Source organism: Mirounga leonina, unplaced genomic scaffold, assembly GCF_011800145.1.
Source record: "Mirounga leonina isolate KUSES-001 unplaced genomic scaffold, KU_Mleo_1.0 Mir_127, whole genome shotgun sequence".
Taxonomy (NCBI): Eukaryota; Metazoa; Chordata; class Mammalia; order Carnivora; family Phocidae; genus Mirounga; species Mirounga leonina.
The window spans coordinates 58677699-58690646 of NW_023270316.1; the positions used below are offsets into that span (position 1 = coordinate 58677699).

The window sequence follows — 12948 nt, forward strand, 5'->3', positions numbered from 1 at the left end:
CTTTGATGTGTGTATTGGGTGCCAGGCAGGCGGGGCTCCAGCAGTGACAGCCTCACTTGGATGAGGGGACAGCAACCAGGGCGTGGAGTTAGCCAAGTGCCGGGGGAAGATGGTATGGGGCCTCTGGGGGGCCCCTAGCACCCCCCAGAGGCCAGCCCCCCTCCCCGCCCCCCCGGGGCGCTCCCTGTTTGGAGTGGGGACAGGAGCACGGACCAGCTACATGGCAGAGGAACGAAACTGACCACGGAGTGTGTGGCACCTTTTATTCAGTCTTTATTTAAATGTGTGTTTTGAAATAGCTTATTAAATAGGACCTTCTCAAATTTCGACTCACAATATTTACAGTGAATTTTGTGCAAACATATTTTTACTGTGAGCGTCTGGCTCTCCCCCTTTCCTGTTAATAATTTACAAATTTGTATCACACAAAACCCCAACTACTTCATTTATTGCCTTTTAGGCTCCCGTTCTCTGTTTGACAGGTACTGAACTAGAATAAGGACTTGCTAGCAAAGAATTTATTCAAGGAGTGCCTGGGTGGCTCAGACGGTTAAGCGTCTGCCTTCAGCTCAGGTCATGATCCCAGGGTCCTGGGATCAAGTCCCCTGTTGGGCTCCCTGTTCAGTGAGGAGCCTGCATCTCTCTCTCCCTCTGCCTGCCACTCCCCCTGCTTGTGTTCTCTCTCTGTCAAATAAGTAAATAAAATATTTTTTTTAAAAAAGAACTAATTCAAGCCCAGAGGAAATAAAATGCTTTATTTATCAAAAAAGAATTACAACAAGGCCTTGCTTTCCAAATGGAAACATGTGTCCTAGGATGTTGTGGAACAGTGTTAGCAACCAAATAAACATCCAATGGTTATTGAGCCTTTTCTCTCTCTCTTTAAATATTTACAGTCTTCTAGTCAAATAAGCAAAACCAGAAAAGCCAAATTCTAAGAGACTCTGGGCTGTCAGGAAACATTATTAAAAATAATCTGACTTCAGTGAGTAAAGAATGAAGGTCATCAGTGGGCTGTGGGCTGACCCTCCACACTGGCATTGGCCAGAACTGCTATAAGGGGTCCCACGGGGCCCACTCCATCCGCCTCAGGAGTCCACGCTGGGCCCCTGCCGAGAGGGGTGAAGGCCTGTCAGCTACTTCTTCAGATACAAAATCTACAGAGGGACTGATCCTGGAGAAGGACCCCTGGAGAGGCATCCTTCCCTCTCTGGTGGAGAAATACCTGGTTGAAGAACACAGCACACAATACTGTATAAAGTGAGGGTCCTTACAGAGGCCACAACTCACGATTTGGAAACAGAATTCTGAAAAAATACAGATTAATCGTTACACCCTTAATGGCTTATAAATATAACTTTAAAATTTCATTTTATACATTTGATGTCTGAGAACAAACCATAACCTTTTTTGTTGTTTTTGGTTCATGCCTTTTTTTAAAGAACACAATTAAGTCCTTAATGCAAAAGAATACTTGAGACCACATTTTTGTAGCTTTTCTACCTTTTCGCTGAAAGCTTTGATGGGAAGTTAGAGTGGCAGCTAATTAGAAAATAAACTGAAAAGATAACTTTGAGTCCTTTGAGAAGTTTTTCACACATTTAATCATTTGCCCTTCCAATGGCAATGTTCCCTTATTTATAAAAGCGGGCTAACCCTCTGGACCCACGATTTTGTACATACGAGGCATCCCAATGCAATGATTCCTACCCTAAAACACACTTTCACCACAAAAGAATTTTCCCATGATGACAGGAATGAAATATTCCAATCATTCCCTGACGCTTCAGGAGTCAGAGCGAAACACCAGTGTTTACTGCTAGAGCTGTGGTCCTTCACCATCTGTTCCAAGTTCTCAAGTGAGCAGGTCATACCCGCGGGTCCCCTCTGTCCCCGTGACCCCTGCTGACCTGTCCTACTTTGGCCAAGCCGTTCCCAGCTACCCGGGCCGCAGGGGGTGCGCCAGGAGTGGGGTGCGGAGGAGAGCCACTGGGAGCGCGGGACGGTGCGCGGGACGGTGCGTGGAGAGAGGGTTGTGCTTCCCTAGGAACTTAGTTACGGTCAAAACAGACGGGCCGGGAACAAGGACGTGTGACGACTGAAAACATGGATGGGCCTTGTTTTGCCAGAGCTTTCAGCGCCATGAGCAATCCGTTATGTCCAGGTGCAGATAGATGGAATGGTTTTGCACCTCTCGCCCCGACCCCCAGTTCTCCTCGGAGAACTTAACCTTGAGGGCTCAGGGACGCCTGTCATTTGGGCTTCTGCTTGGGGGGCCTGTGGTGACCCAGGGCTTGGGTCTGCAAGCCCACGGCCCTGCTGCCTTTGGTCAACCAAGGGTTAAAACTGTTTTTATCCATGTCTAGTACAGTGGCTCTGATTTCACATAAATTATCACAGACTTGATTCAAATGAATGCATTATTCTAGGTTAATCATTTTTCATTCAAATGTTTATATTCCGTCTACCCTGAACAATGAATTGAGAAAAACCGGGCACCTCCTCCAAAGCCTTCCCAAGGACAATGACTTTCTGAAATGACACTTTCTGTACAAACTGAACAAATGAGACGGTGACTGTGGTGGGAGGGTGGCTGAGACCGTCAGGGGGCGGCTTTCTTCAAGTCCCGGATCTGCTTGATCAGGTAGTTCTTCTCATCGCTGAACTGCTCATCGTCCGTCCTTTCCTTTTGGAAGCTGCTCAGAAACTCAATGAGTTTGGGTTGATTTTTTAGAAGAATCTCCACAATAGGCTGCGTTTTGTGAGGACTGGCCACAAACACCTGAAACGTAAAGAAACAAATACGTCAGACAGGGAACGCACACCAGGGATGACACAGACCCTTCTTGGGGTCCCTGTGCTACTCGTGTTGGTAAAATGCAGAAGCCCCACATTATGCTTCCCTAATTGAGGGAAATCTGTAATTCCCCATCCAGAGCCGTGTTCTGGAGAGCTAGCCGGGAGCTCGTCAGAGCTATCTGGGAACAGTTTTTACTTTGTTTTGATTTTAAATGTCTTAAATGTTTGTATGTTCTTAACTATACAGTCTTTCCAACAGAAAAGAACATAACAGATACCAATATACCCACCAACAACTTGAGCAGATTTTGCCATTTTACTTCAAATCTCTTTTTAAAGGAATAAAACACTACAAATAGATGCAAACTCTCACTTTCCATCTGTCCCCACCCCCTTGAGCAGTGTGTTTCCATCCCCAAGCGTGTTTTTATCCTTTTCCTCCTACGACATAGATATGCACATAAACATAAACAACATGTAGTATTCGAGTGTGCTTTTGTTTTTTATAATTTAGTTTTTGAACAGGTAATATATTCATCTGGCTACAAAATTCAAAAAAGACAAAGGTGAAGAGTTCCCCTCTCATCTTCCCTCCCTGGAGGTCATCAATGATATTCTTTCCTTATGTATGTGGAGCTTTAAAATTTACAATTTCCCAGGCTCCAGCTCCCAGAGATTCCAGCTCAGCAGATCTGGGGTAGAGGTCTGGCAGTCTGTATTTTTATAAAGTTCCACAAAGATTCTTATGTGCACTCCTGTTGAAACTACAATCCTAGGCTAGTGACTCAGCTGTTCTATAAAAGACAGCAATGACTATCATAATAGGACACAATAACTCAAAACTATAATACTGATTGCTGTAATATTTCTCAATGGACACACTTCCCAGTTAGATGATACATATATGACGACGTGAGAAATACACACACCCCTAAATGTGTGACTCCCATACAGCACTATGGCTTCACATTCTGGGCACCTCACTCCTCCAAAGAGCTGAGTGCTTTACCACCAGGCCCCCTGCCCCATCTCATACTTCCAACAGTGCATCCTCTAAACACACTATGGACAAGGATCGGTTATGGGAATAAGTGGAGGCTATAAGGTTGAGCCCTCAAGGTTTCTCCAGCCCAGCAATCATGAAGAAAGAAAAGAATACACAAAGATGTTAAGGCCCTATGAGAGGGGAAGGAAAGGCTGTGGAGGTTCAAAGGAAGTGAACGTGACATTAGATTCCTGGGTTTATCGTGTGACAGGCAAGCTCGTCCATGAATCAGATTTTTCTATTTCTTCTTGAGTCAGTTTGGTAGTTTGTTCATTTCATTTACATTATCTGATTTATTGGTTAGATTACACTATAATTATTCATAGTATTCTCTTAATGATTTTTTAAAATTTCTATGAGGGGATTGAATTGGTCATCAAAAACCTCCCAACAAAGAAAAGCCCAGGAAAATGACTTCACTGGTAAATTCTACAAACTTTTAAAGAAGAATTAACACCAGTCCACTTCAAATTCTTCCCAAAAAATAAAAGAGAAGGGAACACTTCCTAATTCACTCTATGAAGCTGGCCTTACCCTGATGCCAAAGCCAGACAAAGACATGACAAGAGAACTACAGACCAACATCCTTTATGAATAAAGATGTAAAAATCCTCCATAAGATACAAGCAACCTGAGTCTAGCATCCTATTAAAACAATTATATGCCATCAACAAGTGGAATTTATGCTAGAAATATAAAGGAGGTTCAACATAATAAAATCAATGTCATACACCACATGCATGGGGTTGAACTGTGTCCCCTCAAAATATGAATGTTTAATTCCTAACCCTCAGTACTTATAAATGTGACATTACAGACATAATCAAATCCAGATGAGGTCATACTGGATTAGAGTGGGTCCTAATCCTATGACTAGTATCCTTATAAGAAGAAGAAAATTAGGACAAAAAGACACATAGGGATCCACAGAGGAAAATACTATGTAAAGATGATGACAGATATTGCAGTTATGCATCTATAAGCCAAGGAATGCCAAGGATCACTGGCAATCACCAGAAGCTAGGAGACAAGCATAGGACAGATTATTCGGGTGAACCTCTCCGAAAGGACCCACCCCTGCTGACACCTTGACTGTGGATTTCTAGTCTCCAGAACTGTGAGACAATAAACTTCTGTTGTCTTAAGTCATTCAGTCTATGGTACTTTGTTATGGCAGCTCTAGGCAACTAATATACCACATTAATACAATGAAGAAAAGCCACATAATCACTTCAATTGAAGCAGAAAAAGTATTTGACAAGAGAATGAAGTTGGGCCCCTATCTCACACTGTAAACAAAAATTCACTCAAAATCAATCAAAGACCTTAATATAAGAGCTAATAAAACTTTTAAAGGAAAATATAGGGATCTATATTCGTGACCTTGGATTTGGCGATGGTTTCTTAGCTATGACACCAAAAGCATGAGCAACAAAAGAAAAAACAGATAAACTGAACATCAAAATGTAAAACTTTTGTGTATCAAAGGACATTATCAAGAGAGTGAAAAGACAACACACAGCATGGGAGAAAATACTTGTGAATCATATGTATGATCAATATCTAGTATCCAGAATATATAGAGACCTCTTACAATTCAACAACGAAAAAACAAGGTTTTTTTAAAAGGGGCAAAGGACTTGGACAGACATTTCTCCAAAGAAGACATATATATGGCCAATAAGCATGTGAAAAAATGCTCAACATCATTAGTCATTAGGAAAATGCAAATCAAAACCATAATGGAATATCACTTCACACGCACTAGAATGGCTCCAATAAAAAACCCTGAAAACAACACGTGTTGGTAAGGAAGGGGAGAAACTGAACCCTGTACAATGCTGGTGGGCATGTAAAATGGTGCACCCTCTGTGGTAAACAGTTTGGCAGTACCTCAATAAGTTACACATTTAATTACCGTAAGACTGAAAATTCCATTCTGAAGTATATATCAAAAGAATTGAAAAACTCTGTTCAAATAAGAACTTGTACACAAATGTTCCTAGCAGCACTGTTCACAATAGCCAAAAGTCCATCAACTGATGAACAATTGTATTCCATACAATGGAATACTATTCAGCCATAAAACTGAACGAAATATTGATCATACTACAACATGGATGAGCCTTAAAAACATATTAATGAAAGAAAGCAGACTCACAAGGCCATACAGTATAATTCTATTTATATGAAATATCCAGAAGAGGCAAATCCATGGAGACCAAAAGCAGATTAGGAGATGCCAAGGGCCTGGGGTATGGGAAAATGCCTAATGGGTACAGGGATTCCTTTTGGGGTGAGGAAGATGTTCCAGAACTAGATAGTGATAATAGTCGTGCAACACTGTAAATACGCTGAATGCCATTGAACTGTACACTTTAAAATGGTTAGAATGGTGAGGTTTAGGTTACTACAATAAAGTAAAATTGTCACTTACATATATTTTAAAAAGGACCCCTGACTGGTTTACACTGTTAGAATGCCTGACCTTTATATCATACCTATTAGTAGTATGTCAGAAAATCATATGCTGAAGCCAAATTCGTGGCTCCCGTGGTTACCATTTGTTTACAAGGGAGCTGCTGTGAAGTTTTAGGTGGAAATTGTGTGGAATTTTGTGGTAACTCCATAAATAACTCATAACAGTCTGTCTTTCTAAAAAAAAAAATATATATATATATATATATATATATATATATATATATATTGGACAAACGAAGCTTCTCTATTTCAATCCAAAATAAATGTGAAATGTAGAAGAGTTTGCAGTCAGGCATCACTGGATTAACTACACTGAATCCACACACTGTACACCTAAAAAATGTTAAATTTGTTTTCCAGTTTTGAAATTTTCCCTATTTCAATTCTCTATGGCTCCTGAACTCTGCTACCTCTAAAGGGAGCTACTGAGCAGAAGCAGCCAATGCACCAGCAGGGTTCCCTCTGGGGCTGATGGCCCCAGTGAAGGCTGGAGATGAACCAGGGCCATTAGGAACGCACTTCTGAATCAAGGTATGCTGAGCCAAATCTTCTGACTATTACGTCCAGTATAGGGAGTTTCTTGGTCCTGTCTCTGCTGGACCCGTTTTTTTTTTTTTTTTTTAATGCTATTTTCAAACCATTCCCCAACAAGTTAAACAAATGGAACTACCTGTGGCTTCTCTTTTTACAGTGTGGTCTTATTGGCTGTATCCCTTAATTTACACATATTGCAGAAGTGTGATTTATGGCGTTCTCAAGCATGGTTAGAGAAAGGCAAATATCATGACCACAACTCAAATATTTTTAACTTAGAAAACTGAGAATACTTTGCTCTCTATTTTAAACCTGAATGCTTTTTATGAAAGATTAAAAAAATGCATGTCTTACACACACATTCATTCATTTCATTCAAATTCTATTCTGTCAAGAGAGATTTGCACTAGACAAGGCATTGGAAGGCTCGTTTTCTGCTTTGCTACCCTTACTGTCTGGGAGGCATGCTGTAAGCCTAGAATGCTTTGTACGTGGATTTGAAACTGGGACTCCCATGACAGTTACATGGAAGTAACTCCACTGAAGTGTAAAATAAGGTCTTTTCATTCTAAAGGTTCACCCTCTCAAATGAACACAGACCTGAGCAATATAATGGTTAGAATATTTTGACACAGTTCTTGCTGGTACTGATCAGAGACAGTAACTTTTTTCCTGTTTAAGAAAGAAGGACCTGATCCCTGCTTCCGCAAGCTGGCTGATGTCTGTGAGCACCAACGAGCCCACAACAGGACCAGACTGGGCCCTACCACCTGGGCAGGAAGAACAAAAACCCTGGGAAGGAAGTGAGGATGGAGAAGGAGAGCAGGCTGGAGGTTCAGGATGCTCTAAACATCTCCTGAGATCCTCTTCCTCACTGCCACCATCCTTATAATCATCCTGATTAGGAAAGTGACACATGTGAAAAACTAGGAAAACAGAAAAAGAGACACAAAGAAGAAAGAAAAATATCTCTTAAATAATTCCTCCACCTAAAAATAACCACCGTGAACACTTGGTGTATATATCCTTTTTTTCCTTGCATATAGCTATATGTAAATATATTTTATACAAAACTGGGCTTGCATTCTGTACATGGTGGTTTGTAAACTGCTTTTTCCCCTTTTTTTAAAATTTAATTTTATTATGTTATGTTAATCACCATACATTACATCATTAGTTTTGGATGTAGTGTTCCATGATTCATTGTTTGCGTATAACACCCAGTGCTCCATGCAGTACATGCCCTCCTTAATACCCATCACCAGGCTAACCCATCCCCCCACTCCCCTCCCCTCTAGAACCCTCAGTTTGTTTCTCAGAGTCCATAGTCTCTCATGGTTCGTCTCCCCTCTAATTCCCCCCCTTCATTTTTCCCTTCCTACTATCTTCTTCTTCTTTTTTTTTTAACATATAATGTATTATTTGTTTCAAAGGTACAGGTCTGTGTAAACTGCTTTTCACTGGATACATTCTTAATATTTACAGCTTCTTCTTACATTAAGGGAGTCAATCACCACTTAAAGGCTATAATAATAGACATTGTTGTTCTGACAACTGCTTTGGCATTTTGGAATCCAAGTCTTTGGGATCTACAAATTGCACACAACTGTGGAAATTATGTAGGAAGCCACAAATTTATTCCAAAATTACATGGAAAAGCCACTTTTAAAAATGTCTTATTCTAATAGTATTCACAGTCTTAATTTTCCTAAATTTTTAAAACTAGGCAATAATATCATAAATATTCAGCACCAGGATTAACAAACCGAGTCATGAGTCATATATTTATATACTTTTTGGTGATGTTGATAAAGTTGGTCACTAAAACCCATTACAAACCTTTCTATAAACAAACATAGACTTGATTATTTTATGAATTTTTTTTTTTAAGATTTATTTATTTTTGAGAGAGTGAGAATGAGAGAGAGAAAGAGTACATGAGAGGGGGGAGGGTCAGAGGGAGAAGCAGGCTCCTCACTGAGCAGGGAGCCTGATGTGGGACTCGATCCCAGGACTCTGGGATCATGACCTGAGCTGAAGGCAGTCGCTTAACCAACTGAGTCACCCAGGCGCCCCTATTTTATGAATTTTTAAAGAAATTATTTTAAAAAGTAGAAACAAGAGGTTAAGTCTTAATTACAGCTTTTCACTTGTTCTCCTCTACCACTTGGTGAAATAAGCCAAATGGGCAGAAATGAGTTCAGATGAAGGCACGATACCATTGAGCACTCTGCACTATTTAGAGTAGCTGATGAAACATTAAGTTGCTATAAACACTTTTTTGCTATACGGTTAACATTTTTAGAAAAATTATTAATATTACGTCAGCTCATAGCGGATTCCTAAATTTACCTGGCTCAATTGTTTTCTCCATCAGTAAATTTAGATTTGGTATGTCGAGACCGGAGTGGTTGGCCTGCTAAAAAAACAGGTCCTTAAGGAAGTGGGTAATTGATGGTTAGGCTTTCACCAAATTAATCTGTAATTCTGCATTCTTTTCAGTAAGACCACATGGAAATGATTCTCAACTAGGACTTTTCTTGTTCTGTATCATTTTTTTTGGTGAACTGTCAAACTGGCTGTTGTATTTTGGACAGGGTGAGGGTGGAGCTTCTTGTTTTCATGGAAATAGCTATAGCAGCCAACTGCTAGGATCTGAGTGGCGGAGTAGTCCACTTGGGAACATTTTTGTCCCTGGCCAGGCCTGAGTTCCAGCATTCCTAAGAGGTGAGCCAAATGGCACAGACCACCCCATTCCCGACACAGTTTGGTGGGAAGTGGCATCATGGTCTTTGTTATGAAGGAAGTTAACAGGGAAAGGAAAGGGAGCTTGGCTCATTGCTGATACCTACGTTCATATCGGGCACATCTCTGGGAAAGGCAGGATCACAGAGACAAAGGTCTGCAGGACCTAGTATCTTAGAACTAGACTACTGACTTGAATGTAACTCTTGCATTTTACAAGTGAGGAAACAGATCCAGATGGATTTGCCCAAAGTCACTGGTGGCAACTAAGCCAGAAAGAAGACCCAGGTCTCTTGGCTTCCATCCAACATTTTCCCACCACACCATCCTGCTTGTCCACAGCAGAAAAAAACGTGAAATGGTATCTCATTCAGTTCCTTGAATTTACCAGCAAGCTAATGAAAATAATCTGGCAAAGACATTTTTAGCAGTGTGTTCCACATTTTCTGCACCTTACGGAAGGTGCTTTTTTTGGGGAAAAAAACTATTAATACAGAACTGTGAAAAAAACCCTCTAGGACTCAACTGTTACTTTTTCTAAATAACAAAATATTGTATTTGGCAAGTGAACAATTCAGTTCATACTTTGGTGGTGGAAACACAGCTAGGGTACAGCATAGGCCAAGTTCATACACATACAAGTAAACAAGTGGTCAGCTATTTTTAAATGCACCTACTCTGTCCAATGATTAGATGATCCAAATTCTGAGGACAGAAGTAGGTTATTTCCATTTGGCCACCCACTGAATACTTCCATAATACTGCATTTTTGAACAAAATTATATGAAGCTTGTTCTCATCTAGGATGATATATTAGAATTCCATGGGAGCTGAAGGACATGACACACAGACTTCTACAATGTCTTGGGTCAGAGGGGTCTTGAGAGGGTCTATCATTTCTACTGAGTAGGCATCTTCCAGTACCACAGCAATTCTGACATAGAGCAGAGTACAACAAAACATATCAGACTCATTCCCACTATGTGCTCTACCAAAATCTAAAACTTTTGCCATACTTGCCTTCAGATTTTTAATAAAATAAAACACTACAGATATAATTGGAGGCTGTTGGTCACCTCTTCATGACACCATCCTCCTCCCTACCCCTCCCGCTGAGGTGACTGCTATCTTGAATTTGGTATTTACCATCCCCATACAGGTTATTAGATTATAACTGTGTAAGTCTGAATCCATATATAGTGCTGTTTTGCAGGTTTTCAAACTTTAAATAAATAACATCTTTTTAATGTTTGTTTATTCCACTCAATGTTTGGGATTTACCCACACTGATCTAGATAACCCAATTAATTTTAATCCATTACTGTATGCTACTGTACGAATATAACAATTTATTTTCCCCATCTCCTGTTGATGCCCATCTGTGTTTTTTTCTCATTTTACACCATTCTTAACAATGTTGTGATAAACATTTTTGTACATGATTCCTTATGCACATGTACAAGAGTGTCTCTAAACACTGAGGGCACGCCTGGATGGTTCAGTCGGTTAAGGGTCCAACTCTTGATCTCAGCTCAGGTCTTTTTTTTTTTTTTTTTTGAAGATTTTATTTATTTATTTGACAGAGAGAGACATAGAGAGGGAACACAAGCAGGGGGAGTGGAAGAGGGAGAAGCAGGCCTCCCGCTGAGCAGGGAGCCCGATGCGGGGCTGGATCCCAGGACCCTGGGATCATGACCTGAGCTGAAGACAGACGCTTAATGACTAAACCACCCAGGCACCCCTCAGCTCAGGTCTTTATCTCAGGGGCACGAGTTCAAGCCCTGCATTGGGCTCCATGCTGGGTGTGGAGCCTACTTAAAAAAAAAAATTGCTGAGAAATGAGATTTCATGATTGAAGGATATGTGTACGTTCAGTTCTTTATTTCACTAAATTGCTCTTCAAAAGTGGTTGTATCAACTTACAGTGTATAGACAGCTTCCATTGCCCTCCAACCTTACCAATGTTTGATTTGTCAGACTTAAACATTTTACCATTACGAAGAATGTAAAATGATACTTCATTGATATTTCATGGCCATTTCCAATGTTACCTAGTAAGATGATAATGTTCACCTATTTATTGACCAGTCAGGTTCCCTCATCTGTAAATGACCAACTTGTGTCCTTTGCCCGTTTTTCTATTGAATTCTTTCTCTAAATGATTTGTCAGTTTTATGTATCACATTCTATCCTGTCTTTTCACTTTGCTTATTCGATCTTTTCGAACAGAAGTTCTAAATTTTGATGTAGTTAACTAAATACTTCCAATTATGTTTTGTGGCCACAGCTAATTTTAGGCCATTGTTCTACCACAGAAATTTTAGAATCAGCTTGTCAAGTTCCAGGAGAAGTCCTGTTGGGATTTTGAACATCACTGAATGGAATTTATAAATTAGTTTGGTATTTGAATTGCTCTAGTGGCTCTTTGGACAATAAAGACCTGGTGGCTGAAAGATTCACTAAATTTTTTTGTTTTTATTAACCTCTGAAGGCAACAATTACATACCTTATAAACTGCCATGTCTCTCCCATTTACAGATTTATAAACTCAGTCACTCAACAGACATTATAAAGACCCCCCAAAAGCTTGGAACTCTCCTGACTCTTAATTCTATTCCAGATATCTCTCCTAAGAAAATAACCCTAAATATGGGAAAAAAAAAAAAAACAAAACCTAGCTGGATATACAAAATGCTCATGGCAGCATTCCTCACAGTAGGAAAAAATGGAAATAACCTAAATATAAAAAACAGAGAAGTGTTTAAGTAAACTAGAGTAAACAAACCCAATGATGAACTATGCCAATAAAATTCCTGGCTCTAAAATCCATATATAACAACAATGAATTAGTGTTCACTTCTGGCAAAGCATTAAGTGATAAAATTAAGATATCAATTTTGTGTACCATGTGAATACAGCTGCAGAAAAAAACCTTCAAATATGTGCACGGGAAAATAAAATTTACTAAAATCTTTACAACAGTTTGGTTAGAAGTAGGGATTACAGATGATTTCTCCTACCCTGCTTAAAAAGATATACTGTCTAAAGTTACTAGGAGGCGATTTTGTTACTCTTACATCAAAGAAAAAAATATGAGAAAGAGCCCAGTGTTATGGGGAGCTAGTTTCCATTTATAGCAAAATGCATTTAAGAAATATTTCTAACAAGTAATAAAAGTGAGCAGTACCCCAGTATTTCCTCAGTGCTTCATTTAAGGCTCAAAGAAACACTTAAGGCAGAAAGCAAAGCCTTCAAATTCTGACAGTCGGGATTTGGATTTTGGCTCTATTGCTGATTATTGTAGTAACTTTTGGGAAACAGTATCCACCTATTTTCTCAGTGGA

At 39.9% G+C, this 12948-nt stretch overlaps 1 protein-coding gene across 8 annotated transcripts in view; it reads right to left on the reverse strand.

Annotated features, from left to right (window-relative positions):
- Positions 1-741: 741 nt before the first annotated feature.
- CAB39L (calcium binding protein 39 like) overlaps positions 742-12948 on the reverse strand; it is a 111063-nt gene continuing 98856 nt past the window's right edge. For 7 of the 8 annotated variants that reach the window (XM_035003423.1, XM_035003418.1, XM_035003416.1 and 4 more), the window contains one exon: positions 2504-2782. In XM_035003423.1, the coding sequence (XP_034859314.1) occupies positions 2603-2782 (180 nt within the window). In that variant the 3' untranslated portion in view covers positions 2504-2602. Of the gene's footprint in view, positions 2783-12948 lie in introns of all 8 variants that reach the window. The other variant, XM_035003422.1, reaches the window with a different exon arrangement.